The sequence below is a fragment of the Saccopteryx leptura genome, chromosome 2 (assembly GCF_036850995.1).
Source record: "Saccopteryx leptura isolate mSacLep1 chromosome 2, mSacLep1_pri_phased_curated, whole genome shotgun sequence".
In the NCBI taxonomy this organism is placed as follows: domain Eukaryota; kingdom Metazoa; phylum Chordata; class Mammalia; order Chiroptera; family Emballonuridae; genus Saccopteryx; species Saccopteryx leptura.
In genome coordinates this window covers 325,793,727-325,812,157 of record NC_089504.1, presented here as the reverse complement: position 1 = coordinate 325,812,157, position 18,431 = coordinate 325,793,727, and the positions used below count along the sequence as shown (strand labels likewise).

Genomic DNA, 18,431 nt, shown 5'->3' with positions numbered 1-18,431 from the left:
CATTCTCCCCTTACCTCTCTGCTTTGGGCTTTGTTCCATCTACTAGATATCGAGTGTCTGGGTACTGGAAAAGCAGCTCTTCCTGAAGATCTACCAATGACCTCAACAATGCTTTAAGTGCCTTGTGACCTGGAAAATAGAGCACAGAAAAGGAACAATTATCATGACTCCTAAGCAGTTCTGGCTGGTGGCATGGGTGCGGAGAGGACACAGGCACAGGGTACGCAGAGACTAAGAACTCTGACATACAGAATGTACAAAAGAAAATAATAACAATGCCACCCTCCTGGGGTTGTTGTGAGGAACAAGCAAGGTAACGTGTGTAAGGTACTTAGAAAGTGTCTACAATAAATTGTGAGTTCTTAAATTTAGTAAGACTGACAAATTCCTTCCCTGCCTGTCATCATAACCAATCTTTTTTCCTTTGATGTCAGCTTCAACATGCTACCCACTGACCTCCTGGATTATCCCTCTATCAATCAACCCCTTAAGTAATTCCTCCTCTTTTCCTAAAGAGCACAATTTAGCCCCAGGATCCCAACCACTTTCCAACTATGCTCCTTTAGGAGGGCTCATTTGCTTCTGGTGTGGGCTGCCACATCACTCATCTAATCGCTCCAAACATCCTATGGAAAGTACTTGTTCACGTATGAAGAACCCAAGTTAATGACTTACTGTTACCAATATTGAATTATGTGTTAAAAATCTGCATCAAAAATATGTTCTCACCTGGCTCTCCTCATAGCCACAAAATGCATTTGTAAAAAAAACTGGTCAAGATTAAGTCCAAAGTCAATGGCTAAGAACTTTTAGAATAAAAAATGGCTCCCTGCAAACTCAGCTCTTACCTTCTTTATCAGCCTAATCCAACTAAAGGGGCTAATGACATTGCTCATCACTATTCATGTGTTGACAGCACTCAGACATCTCTCCTGTGATCAAACCTCCAGCACCTCCAGGAAAATCTTTACAGGGAAGCTCCATCACTCCTTCCCATACACCACATCAGAAACAGAACTTTTTCCTTCCTGCCCAATCCTTCTCCTTTGTCTGATTTTTCCATTTTCTTTTGAATGTGTTTTCACAGGTCACTGACATTTTGGTGCCCTTATTTTATATATTTCATCAGTTGCCAAATATTTTTCATTCTTATTATCACTAATAGTTAATAGTTATCCATTTACCTCTGGCCATGCTTCTATCACTCCTTCCCTCTTTGCCTTAAATAACAGCAATCTTCTCACAAGCATCCCTACTTTCCTTTAACAAGCCCTACATTCATTTTGTTTTATAATCCAGACTAACTTCAGCCCACACAAACTTCAGTTTAAGTGATTTTTATGATTTTTATTGTATCTTTTCTGCTTCTACCCTGCCCAGTATGAACAGCCTCCACATTATTTTACACCCCAGCTTGCTTCACCAATAGTATACCAACATCTGAGTTAAACAAGCTCTCCACATAGTGCATAGTGGAACATTCTATATCAGCATAAGGCTAAACTATAACTTAGCCAAGAAAGCCTTCTCAGATTGGTTAGAAGGAAATCAATGACCCAGTAACTACATTGTACTCTGTCAAATAGTCTACATATAAGACTATATCAATACAGCTTCCTTGTTTAAAATAAGACTCTTGATCACATCTTTTCTAAATTCTATATTCTAATCCTTTTATAATCAGTGCATACCCATACCATTTGAGAGAAACTTCAATATACAATATTACCTGAAAAATTCAAAATGCTGCCTGACCAGGCAGGGCTCAGTGGATAGAACGTCAAACTGGGATGCGGACGACCCAGGTTCAAGACCCCAAGGTCGCCAGCTTGAGCGCAGGCTCATCTGGTTTGAGCAAAGCTCACCAGCTTGGACCCAAGGTCGCTGGCTTGAGCAAGGGGTTACTTGGTCTGCTGAAGGCCCACGGTCAAGGCACATATGAGAAAACAATCAATGAACAACTAAGGTGTCGTAACGAAAAACTGATGATTGATGCTTCTCATCTCTCTGTTCCTGTCTTTCTGTTCCTATCTATCCCTCTCTCTGACTCTCTCTCTCTGTCTCTGAAAAAAAAAATCCAAATGCCCTGTGTTCTAAACCAAGATTCAACCTGTTGCTCTGAATCTTAACAAACAACAGCAAAACAAAACAAAACATCCACCAAATATGGAGATGACTTATACTCAGGAAGAAGGAAGCTTTTGGGAAATGGGTTAAGTATAAATAAGATGATAACACAGGCAAGAAAGAAAGATAAAGATATAACAAATTTAAAGCCAAATACTGGTCAGTCTAAATGTGCTAAGTGTACAAGCAGAACAAGGCAAAATTATATAAATACAAGGAAAATTTTAAAAAGAATTAGAAGAACATAAATGATAACAAATATTAGGTGACCACAAACAGTCATCTGAGAAAAGACCTGAGAAGTGTGAAGAGTCTATCCCAAGTAGCTAAAGTTCTGAAAGTGTATGTTGTAGCATGAACTGTAGGAAAATAGAAAAAATACTAATACTCAGAAGGAGGCCCATGAAAATGTGGAACTCTTATCTCATCCAAATTCCATGTGGTAACCACTGTTTTTAACTTCTTTTCTAAAAATATCTATATCTGGCTCTGGCAAGTTGGTTAAATGGTAGAGTGGCAGCCTGACATGTGGATGACCCGGGTTCGATTCTAGGTCAGGGCACACAGGAGAAGCAATCATCTGCATCTCTACTCCTCCCCCTTTCTCTCTCTCTCTCTCTCTCTCTCTCATTCACCCACAGCTATGGCTCAATTGGCTCCAACGAGCGAGCCAATTGCTAAGGATGGCTCCATGGCCTATGCCTCAGGCACTAAATAATGGCTTTGGTTGTAACAGAGAACAGCCCCAGATGAGCAGAGCATAACCCTCCATGAGCTTGCCAAGTGGATCCCGGTAGAGGTGCATGCGGGAGTCTGTTTGCCTCCCCTACTCTAAGGGAAGGAAAGGGAAGAGGAGGGGAGGGGTGGGGAGGGGAGGGGGAGGGAAGGGGAGGGAGAGGAGGAGGGAAGGGAAGGGCTATATCTTAAGAGATTGGGCTCATGTTTTCCAAAGTGCAACTGCAAAGCTATTTTGTACTTGCAAAGTAGTTTTCAAAATTCTCAAGACCTAACCTTGAAAATGCTAAGTGAAATAAGCCAGTTGCAAAAGGGCATATACTATATGATTCCATTTACATGAGGTACCTAAAATAGTCATATTCAAAGAAAAAGAAAGTAGAATGGTGATTGCAGGGATTGAAGAGAGGGGGAAATAGGAACTTACTGTTTAATGGATACAGTTTCAGTTTGAAAAGATGAAAGGTTCTAGAGATGAATAATGGTGATGGTTACATAACAATGTAAATGTACTTAATGATCCTGATCTGTACACTTCAAAATAGTTAAAATGGTAAATTTTTGCCATGTATATTTTACCACAATTAAAAAAAACATACTTTAAAAGAATTCCAAGACCAGAATATAATAAATAATTCTACCATCCTAGTCTTTCCTTCCCTTCCTTTCCCTTCCCTTCCTTTCCCTTCCCTTCCCTCCCTCTCTCCCTTCCCTCTTTCCCTCCCTCCCTCCCTCCCTCTTTCCTTCTTTTCTTTCTTTTTAGGGAGAGAGAGGAAGGGAGAGAAATGAGAAGCATCAACTCATAGTTGTTCATTGATTGCTTCTCATACATGCCTTGACGGGGGAGGGGGGGGGGGGTCTGGCCAAGACAGTGACTCCTTGCTCAAGCCAGCAACCTTGGGCTTCAAATCAGCGACTTCTGGGCGCAAGTGGGCAACCTCGGGGTTTTGCACCTGGGACTTCAGTGTCCCAAGGTGACCCTCTATCCTCTGCACCACCACCAGTCAGACCATCCTGGTTTATTTCCATACCAACAAAATAATCTATAATCCTCAATCCTAAACCCAGTCAAAAATATAGGCAAAGAAAAGGAATATTATTCAGCCTTTAAAAAGAAAGAAATTCGCCTGACCTGTGGTGGCGCAGTGGATAAAGCGTCGACCTGGAATGCTGAGGTCGCCGGTTCAAAACCCTGGGCTTGCCTGGTCAAGGCACATATGGGAGTTGATGCTTCCTGCTCCTCCCTCCCCCTTCTCTCTCTCTCTAACTCTCTCTCCTCTGTAAAAATTAATTAAAAAAATTTTTTTTAATTAAAAAAAAAAAAAAAGAAATATAGGCATGCTTAAAGTAGCCCTGCATTCTCAAAAAAAAAAAAGAAAGAAATTCTGACACATACGGCAATACAGATGAACTTTGAGGACATTATGCTAAATGAAATAAACCAGTCACAAAATGACAAATATTATATCATTCCACTTATATGAGGTACCCAGAGTAGTCAAGCTCATAAAAACAAAAAGTTGAATGGTGGTTGCCAGGGCTTGGGGCAAAGGAATATGGAGAGTTGTTGTTTAATGAAGTATACAGATTTTTAGTTTTGCAAGATGAAAAGGTTCTAGAGATTGGTTGCACAATAGCAATGTGAATATACTTAACACTACCAAACTGGAAACGTAGAAATGGTTAGTATGGTAAATTTTATGTATTTTTTTTTACCATAATTAAAAAGAATAGAAAATGCAAGTGCCCATCCCTTACTTCCTCTAGGTACCTGTGTCCATGATCTAAATATGAAATCAAGAACCATTCAGGAAAGAAGCTGCATAGCAGTCTATCATGTTTATAGCTGTTTCCCCAACAAGTAAGCCATAATCTGACTTGAACCTATAGCATAACCAAGAATTGTGAAAACATCCAAGGAAAGACTACTACTTTTAAGGGCCACTTTCAAATAGCTATACAAGCCCTTTTATTTTGTTCAAGTCAGTTCTTTAAAATCCACTGCAGATAATATTAGACAGCCTATCAATCCAACAAGAAAGCAGAGAGCCATATCAGTAAATCAAAGTGTGCCTTTCTGTTAATACTCTCTCATATGTTCTCATTTTATACACCCCTTCACCCAGTCAGAAAGTAGCCCTGAAGTATTTAAGCTCCATTCAGGGATAGCACCACCATGCATCAAAGTGTCAAGAGACCTACCAGAGATGAAATCTGCAATTCTGTGCTAACCACAAAAAAAAAGTTTATCAAAGTAAAGTCACTAGTGGCCAACACATGGACAATGGAAAACTTCCTGTAAAGAGATTTAGAAGAAAAGACCCCATTCTCACTTCTTTGCAATAATAGGGCCACATCTCCTTCTAATAAGATTTTATGTAAAACCTAATGAGACAATGAGCAATCTTTTGCTGGAGGTGGTAGGCCTCTTCAGAGCCACAACTGACAAGAGTAAGGAAGGACACTCCCCTAGAGGCTCAAATCCAACAGTGTATTCTTCCCAGTCAAAACCAAACCAGACCAAACCGCTTTATCATTCCAGTAGGGCTGAATTGTATGTATTCAACCCTATGAATGATAAAACAGAAATAACAGTTTCTAACTTGCCTCTCATTTTTCACCCAATTACTGTTAGGATTACAACTTTTTAAAAAGCAGCAGAGATTCATTTACTTTATTCTCTCTCCTTCTAGGCATGTGGTCACAAAACAAATGACCACTGTCAAGGATATATGTTTATTTTGTCCTATACGGTCCATTTCCAGAGGCCTTCCCCTTAAGAGGAGATTAAGCACAACACATGCCTCACCGTGTTACCAAGATTCAACCTACGCATCTAGACACCAGCTTTAGGAATAATTTCCCAAGCAGAGAATAAATGGAAAGAGCATAGCCTGACACTATCACTAACAAGTCATTTTATACTGAGTGGATCAATTCTATTTGAGTCTCAATTTTCTCATCTATAAAATGTAGATAACCCTTTGCCTATTTATCTCACAGAATAAAGGTGAAAATTAAAAAAGATGCTTTTCATATATTAAGGTTATTTTAAAAATTTTAGAATGCTACCAAAATAGAAAGAATATTACCATAAAAAAATCACCATTTTAACATGGTGAAATCTCATGATCTGCTTGTACTGATCTACAGTGCTGGGGCTGAACTAGTCGGTGCTAAGTATTCATTTACATGCTACACATACGCAAGCATTCTATATAGAAAATGTCACCAATCTAAAAACCATTTTCACCTAACAGCTTTATTTTTTTCCCTGATTCATCTAGGCTGTCTGAAAAAAACAGAATTGTAGGCAGAGAATAAGTTTGGACATTGGCACACAGTTCATTAATTAGATTATAAACCAATATGTAAAACTTCGGGCAAGGGAATGGAGGTGGAATGGGAAGAGTGAATGTATGAAGTAAAATAAAGCTTACCTTATCAGCTGTTAAATATCTACACAGTTATTTTAAAAATAAATATGCAAACATACAACTATTTATGTACAAATATACCTAAACTCCCACATTCCTATTACCCCCAGATAAATATATTGAACTAGAATGTACAGATTATAAGAGCATTTTCTCCTTCAAAACTAACTCTAGAACTAGAGCTAAACTATAGGTCAAAATGACACACAATATATTGGCCTGAGAACAATACTTTTCATTCAAATCCACACAAGCCTGCCACTTGCACTAGTCATCCCCAGCAATTAATCCCCCAAGAAAGACGTTTGATTAAATCTTTTCAAGCAAATCCTTTGCTTTGCTTTTGTTAGTTCACTTCTTGTCAACATCTATTAAAATATGCCTTTAATTCTCCCACAATCTTAAAAAACACCGATTCCACTGTCTTCAACTTTAATCAACTGTATGGCCGGCATTTTTCATTTCATAATAATGTGCTGCTTGGAATTCAAGAGGCAGGCTCAGCATCAATCATCTGGTAAGAATTTTTCCACTGCAATAAATATGCAAATGAGGAGAACCAGTCAGTCGTATTTCAGGCCCGACTTGCTAGTGTTTTAAAAAAGACACAAATTTATTAATTGCCGGTGGCCAGAGGAATCCTATTACTTTGGGCATTGATTACAAAGCTGTGTGAGTGATTATTGTGCAACTCGCGGGCTACCCAGGCATGAGGAAAAATTATTAAAGCAAGGCAGAGATTATCAACTCAGAATAACAATAAGCCTTAACATTTAGGCCCTAACTTCTTCAACAAAGAATTACGTGAAGGTTCCACTGTATCATAATTCCAAATTCTGTCAGTATTACTGTTTCGGCTTGTTCTATATTCCCCAAGCAGAATGGCGTTACTGGTAAGAAAGAGTATTGCAGGTTACAAATTCCTTAACACCAACCATATGGATGAGTTGTTATTGTTTCCAATGTGTGTCCACCTAGAATTTTTATATATCCCTGTATGTATATACATATACAGGTGCATGCAGATATAGATACATGGATGTGCTATTATGAGGACTGTGGTTTTAACTGAAATAGTATAAGGAATTCTGTTCCAGTGTGATGGCTGGTTCTGCGGACCATAAGCAGAATTTTTTTTTTAATGGAACAACATAACTACCAGGGTAACTCCTACAAGCAGAACATGGGGACTTATGTTCTAAAATCATGACAGCTAAGCCAAAAGCAGACTTCGGTTTCCACACCCCTGTGGGTACCACAGTAGAAGGCACACAATCTATGGAGGGGTCTGTGGAGAAAAAGGTTTGATAGGCTAATTCTGAATGCAAAGTGTTTTTGTGAGAAACATTCAATCCAAGACATATTAAATCAAATAAGAAAGAGGACTCAGTGGGCAAAACTTATTTTTTTCTCTTAAGAGAATGATGTGGGGAATTGGGGGAGTAAGTGGAAGCTGAAATAAGAGAGAGATGAAAAGACATAGGATAAAATATGCTGGGTGAGCCCTCACAGAAAGAAACAAAAAGAAAATATCCTTAACATTTTACATTACTGCCACACTAAGTAACATGATAGATAGTGTGCATTTGAGTTCTGTGGAGGGACATCCCACTCAAGCTGTAATTTCTGACCAGGCATGAATTTATAAGGAAGAGAAAAGAACTGCAGAATTTCTTAGGTTTCCCTGAATACTCTCAAATATCTTGATGAAGTGTGTCAATAAATCCTTAAAAAGCCCTATAGGACACACAATCTAATTGATCAATGTACTTCCCGAAATCTACTACAGTTACCTTCCACTTCACAGTTCCTCTACTGCGCCAAAGTACCTCCCTAAAAAGGGAAATTGATTTTCCCCTTTAAACAGAAAGAATAAATGTTCAGAATACGAGGTACTTCAAACCCGTTTATTTACAAGTAATTGTTTAAACTGTCTAACAGGAGTTACCCAGGGTGAGTAGGGATAATCTCATTTTTATTTGATAGACTTTTGAATTGTTTGACTATTTTAAGTGCATGTATTACTTTTATAATTTAAGATACTATTAAAATTTAAAGTTAAATTTAAAGTAAGGAAACTACTTAAAAAGAAATTAAAACCACAATCCAAGTAACACTCTCTGTTTCATATTCAATATGCCTTTTAATAAGCAGCCTCATAGGTAGTGAAACTATCCCTAACTAAATGCTCAAAATCTCCAGAGTACAGGCCTGGAAATAACTCCCTTGAAAATGGGGATTCAGAGAACACTTTTCTGAAAATGAGGATTCCCATGAAGAATTAATCACTCCTTTCTCAGTATCATTCATATCATTGCCACCGCACTTACACTGTACTATGAGTCTGATTTCACTACACTGTGAGCTTCTCGAGAGCAGAGCCCTCATCCTGTCACTCTAGCATCTAACATATCACCTGGGCCATAAAAAGTATCCTATAATATTTTAGTTACAGAAAAATAATGCCTAAATTACATGGAAGAACATTTAATTACACTATCACTTCCAAATTTACATGCTGACAAGCAAACAAACTGTGGACTCCATATCTGCTAACTGTAATAACTATTCAATATATACATCATCTAGGTTGACCTTTGTTAATAAAGGCAAAGTAATCAGACTGAACTTTTTCCTTATAACACACCAACTACAGAATGTATAAGTTATTCCTAAGAGTCTCAAAACCATCTTAGCAGATAGATTTAAGAACATATAAATGTTACAATATATCTCATGAATATTTAGCAGTTATAACCACTTGGATAAGCTGAGGCTCAGACAATAAAAGACTGTTTTATTTCTTTTAATGTTAGTAAGACTAAGCATTGTGTATTCACCAACCCAAAATAAAACACTTTCAGAGTTTGCTTTCATGTAAAAAAAAACCCAAAAGCACAACACAAATTATTTATGCTCTGAAAGTGTTTTACCTGTCTCTCTACACCTTACTACGAGCTCCCTGAGGCACGTTCTGTGAACCTCCGTATGCTTGGTGCTGGCAAATGGTAGACTCCATGTTGTTGAATAAATAACTGAGTAAAAATAACACCGTAATATTTTCCATGGCATATACCTTTTCTATGTGCATTTCAAGTCTTCAAAGGATAAACTGTAAGTTCAGGACCAGAATTTATTTACCGAACCCTTTTAAGAAGAGGGAAACAAATACTGTGGCCATAGAGCTGCAGTCTAAGAAAAGATTGTACTATCGCTATTAAGATTAACAGGTAACATTACTAAGAACCTACTAAGTAGTGGCACTAGTTCCTAAGCACTTTATATGTATTAACTCATTTAAAACCGCTACAATACTTTGATTAGGTACTATTATTATACTACCATTATACAGATGAAGAAAATAAAACACTTCCTACAAGCTTAAAAAAACTACACTACACATTTTTCATTTTTTAGATCAGTGTATCCTTATGGATACAAAACTACCTGGAAAATAAAATGTAATCAAATTTCAATTACTGAAAAATGACAACAGTGTCCTCCCCAGTACCCTTTTACACACACACACACACACACACACACACACACACACACGCGAGGCTATGTTAAAATGTTATGTCCAAATTTGGTTCCTATACTTAAAAAGACAAAATGGAGAAACTAAAGGAAGCCCAAATCATATGGATGGAAGGATGGTCCAGCAAAACAGGATAAAGGAATATATAATACATCCTTAATCAGAAAAAGCGAATGTTAAGAAATGAATTGATAATATCCAAAATTCACATGGCCAAAGATGCCTAGCCTCACAAAAACAAACAAAAAAACAAACAAACATATTTTTTCTCATAATGCTTGATGCTGGCAAAAATATGAGGAAAGGGGCACTCTCCATATACAACTGGTAAGAGTTTAATTAGCACAACATAGCCAGAAAGCAATCAGGCAAAATATATCAAAGTTTTATACATGCAACTTTCCTGATCCTACTATTCCACTTCTGGAAATTGATACTAAAAAACAGATAAGAAAGCCAAGATTTAAAGATAGAAACATTATTTTTAGCATTGTTTTTTTTTCATTTATTGGGGTAACACTGGTTATTAACATTGTTTATAATAGGCAAAAACTGCCAACATCTTAAGTGCTCATTTACAGGGGATTGGTTCAATTAATTTAATTTAGCCAGATAACTTTCTGTGTAGCTTTTGAAAAGTATAGGTATAAATGGAACATGGTTTGAATAAACCAGAAAATATGTTTTAGGATAATTGAAGTAATCTGAATATGTAGTGCACATATTATTAGGATTATTAGTAAGTATTAATTTGGTTAGATAAGATGAGACAGTATTACGTTAAGAAACATCTTCATTTCTTAAGAGCTATTTACAGAAATACCGGCATTTGAAGGCAAACTAGCATAATTATAATTTACTTTAAAATACTTCAGGAAAAAAAGAAAAAGAAAAAGATAGCAAAGTATTGTTTTTAAAGAAAGAAAGGGCAGACTTATATTCATTAACCATGGGAAGATGTAAAAGCATAATCTCATTTATGGTTTTAAAAAGTTTAAATTAACACAAAGTATCTGGAAGGATATATAACAAATTGATAAATATGGTTATCTCTGAAGAGCACTGTTAAGAGCAGGGAAAAAGAGAACTTCCACAATCCATGTTACCTATATATTTCAGTACTGTATAGAGGTATGAATCAGTAATATATGGGGGGAAAAAAACTTCACTGTGAACAAATTTTATTTTTATCATTTTTAAAAGGTAATTAAGATTAAATAAATATGTTCCAGAATACAAAGAGGTCTTTTTTTTTTTTCATTTTTCTGAAGCTGGAAACAGGGAGAGACAGTCAGACAGACTCCCGCATGCGCCCGACCGGGATCCACCCGGCACGCCCACCATGGGGCGATGCTCTGCCCATCCTGGGAGTCGCCATGTTGCGACCAGAGCCACTCTAGCGCCTGAGGCAGAGGCCACAGAGCCATCCCCAGTGCCCGGCCATGTTTGCTCCAATGGAGCCTTGGCTGCGGGAGGAGAAGAGAGAGATAGAGAGGAAAGCGCGGCGGAGGGGTAGAGAAGCAAATGGGCGCTTCTCCTGTGTGCCCTGGCCAGGAATCGAACCCGGGTCCTCCGCACGCTAGGCCGACGCTCTACCGCTGAGCCAACCGGCAAGGGCAAGAGGTCTTTGAAGTAGATGTAATTCTTCCTGTCAACAGAAAATCAAATAAGAAGAAATATTAAAATAAAAGCAGGAGAGATTAGAGGTGGCCAGAAGTTTGATTGACAAAATCTTTACATCCCTAAAATTAGTTTAAAATGTTCCCTGTACAATTCACAAAAGAAATACAAAGGACCAATAAACATAAGGGGAAAAAATGTTTATGTTCATTAAACATTAAGAAGAGAATTTTTTAAATGTAAATTAAAATAAGCCAAAACCATTTTCTATCTATCAAAATGACAAAGGTGAGGCCCTGGCCGGTTGGCTCAGTGGTAGAGCGTCGGCCTGGCGTGCAGTTCCCGGCCAGAGCACACAGGAGAAGCGCCCATCTGCTTCTCCACCCCTCCCCCTCTCCTTCCTCTCTGTCTCTCTCTTCCCCTACCGCAGCCCGCAGCCCGCAGCCCGCAGCCGAGGCTCCACTGGAGCAAAGATGGCTGGGGCGCTGGGGATGGCTCCTCGGCCTCTGCCCCAGGCGCTAGAGTGGCTCTGGTTGCAACAGAGCGATGCCCCAGAGGGGCAGAGCATCGCCCCCTGGTGGGCGTGCCGGGTGGATCCCGGTCGGGCGCATGCGGGAGTCTGACTGTCTCTCCCCGTTTCCATTTCCGGCTTCAGAAAAATACAGAAGAAAAAAAAAAATGACAAAGGTGAAAAAAAATTTTTTTAATCCAGTGTTGACAAGGATATGGGAAACTGACTTTCAAATAAAGAACGCAGAAATGTGAACTATGACAACTTTTCAACTTTTCTGGAGGGCAAGCTGGTGAATCAGATCACAAGCCTAAACATTTTGTATATTCTCAGAACACAGAACACACTTTAATTCCATATGCATAAATTTATTTCATGTAATAAGATAATCATGGATGTGAGTAAAGATTTAGTAACAATGACATTTGCTGCATTATTTATAAAAGTGAGAAACTGGAAAACAATTCAAATGTCCAACAATAAACACCTGGTTAAACTATCCATATGATGGAAAAATATTCATGATTTCTGTTAAGTGGGAAAAAAACAGACTGCAAAACAAAATATAGAGTATAGTTCCACTTTTGTTCTAATTGCTCACCCATGGGGAAAAAAACTAGAAGAGATATACACACCATACATTAATTCTAGTTGCTGGGATTAGGGAAGATTATTTCCTTACTTTTGCTTAGCCATTTTCTAAATTTTATATAATAAATATGTACTACATTTATAAGACCTGTTTATTTCGTTACCCCTTAAAAACTGTCTTACCAGACTATAGCAGAGGAATTAGATCAGCTGATCTCCCAAGGGCCCTTCTAGCTCTCTTACTGAAAAAAACAGTATGTAGGAAAAATCTTTAGAAAAACTGAAGGATACATTTATTACTTGCACTTGAAACCTTCATTTTACAACAAATTCATCTCCATAGTTCTCATGACTTCTTTCCTTTAAGCTTTAGAATATATTTGCTCAAACTTTCTTGAAAATAAAATAAAATGGTTAAACTATATGCAATAGTCTTCTTTGCCAATAGCAGAGGTTGTAAAGCAGAGCAAACCTGTTCCTGTACTAGCTTTGCCTCTAATTGTGTGACCTTAAGCAAGTTACTAAACCTCTCTCCAAGAACTGATTTCCTCATATGTGCAATACACTTATTAGCACCTATTTCACATGCTGCTGTGAAACTTAAATAAGACATTTGTAAAGAACTTAATACAGTACAAGGGGAGTAGTGCACAATTAACAAATGATAGTTATTTTTGTTATTTTTAGTGTATACAGGCATCTAGCATTATACTTACACATAAAAGTACTGACATAGTCATAAATTGATTATCCAATTCTCAAAATGTCACATTTGACGGCTTCTCATTCATGTTTTCATAATCGTACTGAGGACACCAGAAATGCTTTATAATTACTTGAGTTAGAACAGTTTGTCTCTGCCCTTCCCCCAATCATTAACATTGTTGACATTTATGTAGCCTAGACTATGTATTATCTGTAGGGTGAAAGAACCTTTAAAACTGTATCAACAGCTTCTCTACCAATATAAAATTTCCTCACATAAAATAGTACAAATAGCTATTAAGAACTTTTCTCAAAATAGCAGTTCTTTGGATTTATCCAGAGGCAAATTTATTCAATTGCCCCAAGAGAAAGAATCTGGTAGATCTGAGACTAAACATCCAGTACAACAATCAATATTATATGAAAGGTAATTAAAAATTATCAAAGAACTCAAGCTAACATCAAGTGCTAAGTATAACAAATTTTCAAAGCAAGTCATGTGGGCAAACTTATTTGAGGATAGGTTATAAATAATAATTATAATAATCAGAAAGAATCATGTCTTAAAGGTATCATGACATACAGACTTTCCCTATGATTTTTTTTTTCACACTGCTTGCCACCCACCACCCCATCTCCTCTCCTACTCAAATTTCTATTAAAACTTAGTGGAAAGGCCCTGGCCGGTTAGCTCAATGGTAGAGCATCGGCCTGGTGTGCGGGAGTCCCGGGTTCTATTCCCCGCCAGGGCACACAGGAGAAGCGACCATCTGCTTCTCCACCCCTCCCCCTCTCCTTCCTCTCTGTCTCTCTCCTCCCCTCCCGCAGCCAAGGCTCCATTGGAGCAGCTATTGCCCAGGCACTGAGGATGGCTCTATGGCCTCTGCCTCAGGCGCTGGAATGGCTCTGATTGCGGCCGAGTGACGCCCCAAGATGGGCAGAGCATCGCCCCCTGGTGGGCGTGCCGGGTGGATCCCAGTCAGGCGCATGCGGGAGTCTGACTGCCTCCCCGTTTCCAACTTCAGAGAAATACAAAAAGAAAAAAAAAAAAACAGCAGAAAAATAAATACAGTGGGAGAAAATATATGTACATTACAATGTCTGGATTAATACAGCCCAGATTGTTTTCTCTGAGAGGAGGTATAGGGATTTGGGAAAGTAGGAGAACTTTTACTTTCTTCTTTAGAAACAGCTATACTACTGTTTATATACATTTTTTTACAGTGAAGATTTTATACATATATGTAAAGTTTATATATACATACATGCAGGAATGGGTGAGTAGGTTTATAGTTATTCATATAGAAAATAATGCAATAATGCAAGAATAAACAGTTTCACATACAACTGTAAACCTACTTTTGCCCACCCCTGTGTACGTGCGCGTGTGCGCATGCTCAAGCGCATGTGTCATAATGTTAAAGCATAAGGACAAATTAAGTCCCATAAAATCCCTCGCGAGTTCATAATTTCTGGGGAGAAATGTCTCTACACTTCTGAAAAATGCTTTGCAGCTTTGCACAGTATTTTTTAAAATAGACTAATTACTATTAGGAAAATTTATTAAGAGTAGGTAAGCATTAGCCGTGGTTAACACTTGAAAGGAGGAACCTGATGAACCAGTGATCTGATTCCATGTTTCCGACTGCTTTTTACCACCTTTGGCTCCAAGGCTTCCAGAAGAAATGGTAACAGAACTCAAACACTAGGGAAAGTCATTTCATAAAAAAGCAACTAGACACAGGAATATTAAGAAACAGCTTACTTGATATAAATATAGGGGTACCTGTGTCAAAATTTCTGGGTTATTTGAGTTATGAAAGGCAGCTTCATTTATCAGTGCAACTATTATTGAGAGAAAAAAATATGAAAATTCACAGTAAACAGAATTACAACTCAACACTATTACACCTCCTACATTTAACCAAATGAAACAACCAACAAAAACCAAACACATAAATTCTGTCTTCCAAGGGAATCTCTTCCTTTAAACAAAGGATTTATTTACTTCCTTCCACTGTGGCCCCCTCATTTGGATCACTTGTTCCTATTTTGGTACAATGTATCCCTAAGGAGTTTCAATGAGTTGTGAACTGTTACTCACAAGGGGGGGGAATAAAGGGAAAAAAAGGAAGAAAAGAAGAAAGAAAAAAAGCAGGATTAACTGCAATTGCCACACAACTGAGAAACTTGCATCTTGCACTTTTACCATGTAAATAATGCACAGATCCTGCGGGAACATGCCAAACATCAGGATTCTTAATTAATGGAGCTCTTTAATGTGCAAATCAGGATCAAATTGCAAGTTCTGACTTGCATTGATTATGAAAACATTAATTGAATGAGCAAGACCCTAAAAAAATAAAGAATCCTAAGTCTTCCAAGAGACCAAAGAATACAAAGCTCTTAAAATCAAATTTGACCACTGTCTAAAATGCAAACCTAAAACAGTGCTGCTCACTAGTATACTATGAATTTAAAAACCAAGTTTAATCAGAAAGCAATCACTATAAAAGCATCTATTCCACCAGCATCTTGAATTAAGCAGAAAAATGAGTGTTCACTCCAGCTCACAGACACTGCTCTAAGGGGGGAAAAACCCACTCCCTATATATAAACACTTATATGTATATAGGTATAACAAAACAATGCTGTCTCTTTAAAAAGAAATTCATCCTATATAAATTATAGCCATAAACTTTTCCTGCAGTGCAGCCTAATTAATTCTTGTTCTATACACAAAGGGAAATGCTGGGTGACAAATGGGTGTGAAGCCAGAAAGCTGCCAGGTCTGCAAAACATTTTCTACTTCAATTTATAAGCAATTTTGCAGTAAATCATCAACCAGAACCTGGAATCTCAGGAATCTCTGAGTGTCCAAACCACATTATATCACTTATCAAAGAGAGAAGGAAAAGAGTTTAAAGACATCTCATTTTTCAGTTCTAACCCACATCAAAATCTAGAAACTCTATGTAATCTATTATTCTCTTCTGGGTAAGGTTTTAGTACTAAAGTTATATATTTCAAGCAAAAATAGCACTATAGGTTGATGTAGCCCATTCTTCCATCCCTAGAAGTACTATATGATGTAGCCATTACCATAAGAAATATTCCCAGAGTTATCTGGGAATCAGCACACAACTATTTATAGCCCCTCCCTCAATCCAAGCAAAATTGTTCACAATCAAACCAAACTGCAGGGTTCAATGGTGAGCCACTTGGGAAAAACAGGTGGGAAACACTCCAAAGAAATGAGGCTATTGAAGAGGAAAATAGAAACCTACAGGAAACAAAGAAGAAGGCAAGACTGCCCCTTTATAGTCAAACCCTTCCCCAGCCCCAACCTCTGCCAGCCATTGATCTGCTGCTCTCCATCCCTTTAGTTTGCCTTTCACAAGCAATGTCATCTGAATGGAATTTTAAAGTACATAATCTATCAAAATTGGAGTCTTTAACTGCCATAACACCTTTGACATTCATCCATGCTTTTGCATTTATCAATAGTTTGTTCCTTTTTACTGCTGAGTAATGTACCAGAATTTGTTTATCTATTTGCCTACTAAAGGACATTTGGGCTGTGAATTTGGGGTAATAATGAATAAAGCTGTTATAAATAAGCATGTACAAGTCTTTGTATAGACATGTTTTCATTTCTCTATGGTAAATATCTAAGACTAGGACTGCTGGCTCAGCTGGCAAATACATGTTTAATTTTATTTAAAAAACTCCCCAAATGTTTTCCAAGGTGTCTGTCCTGTTTTGCATTCCCACCAGCAATGGATGTTAGTTCCAGTTGTTCTGCATCCTTGTTAATATTTGGTATTGTCAGGTGTTTTTTAGCTATACTAAATGGTATGTAGTAGCATCTCATTGTGGTTTTAACTTGCATTCACTCAACACTGGTAATTATGTTAAACATCTTTTCATGTGCTTATTTGCCATTATATACCTTCCTTGGTAAAATTTCAAATCTTTTGTGTTCTTTTTTTAATGGACATTTTTTATTGTTGGGTTTTAAGAGTTCTTTATATATTCTGAACACTAGTCTTTTGTTAAATGTGATTTGCAAATACTTTCTATAGGTCTATGGTTTGTCTTTTCATTCTGCTAATATATTGTTCAGAGAGCAAGAGATTTTAATTCTGATTTAGTCCAATCATCAATTTGTTCTTTCATGGATTATGTTTGATGTCATATCTAAGAACTCTTTGTCAAACATAGTCATGAAGTTTTTTTTCTCCCATGTGTTCTTCACTTTACAGTTTTATGTTTTGCATTTAAGTCAAGAGTATATTTTGTGTCATGTTTTTGTATAAAGTACAAGCTATCGAATCAAGGTCATTTTTTTGCAAATGAATGTACTATTGTTCTAGCACCATTTGTTGAAAAGACTAGTTTGTCTCCACTGACTTGACTTTGCACCTTTGTAAAAAGTTAACTACCCACATTTGTAACACTATTTCTGAACTCTCTATTCTATTCCATTGATTAAAGTAACTTTTAAAATAAATAAACCCACAAAGGAAGAACAAAGTATGAAAGAGATGACAGCAACTCGGTTTGGTAAGCTAAAAATCCAATGGGCTAACCCAGGGGTCCCCAAACGTTTTACACAGGAGGCCAGTTCACTGTCCCTCAGACCGTTGGAGGGCTGCCACATACAGTGCTCCTCTCACTGACCACCAATGAAAGAGGTGCCCCTTCCAGAAGTGCGGGGGGGGGGGGGCAGATAAATGGCCTCAGGGGGCTGCATGCGGCCCCAGGCCATAGTTTGGGGACACCTGGGGCTAAACAATTATGACAATGTCTAAAATTAAAAACACTGACCACATCAAGTGTTTCTGAGGATGTGAAGCAACTGGCACTCTTACACACTGCTAGAGGGACTGTAAAATGGAATAACCACTCTGGAAAACAGCTTGGCAGTTTCTTTAAAAATTAAATGTATACTTACCATATGACCCAGACATTCCATTCTTAGTTATCCAGGAGAAGTAAAAGTATATGTGCATATACAAAAGCATATATAGCAGTCCTCTCTTATCTAGTTTTAATTTCCACAGTTTTAGTTACCAGTGGTGAACCAGGGTACCAAAATATTAAATGAAAAATTCCAGAAACAAACAATTCATAAGTTTTAAATTGCATGCCATTCTGAGTAGCA

General features: G+C 37.7%; 1 protein-coding gene across 2 annotated transcripts in view; it reads right to left on the bottom strand.

Moving 5' to 3' along the window:
- The window catches only part of AATF (apoptosis antagonizing transcription factor), a 182,749-nt gene that overhangs the window by 139,655 nt on the left and 24,663 nt on the right, over nucleotides 1–18,431 (bottom strand). For both annotated transcript variants that reach the window (XM_066363221.1, XM_066363220.1), the window contains exon 5: nucleotides 15–129. In XM_066363221.1, the coding sequence (XP_066219318.1) occupies nucleotides 15–129 (115 nt within the window). The remainder of the gene's footprint in view (nucleotides 1–14; nucleotides 130–18,431) is intronic.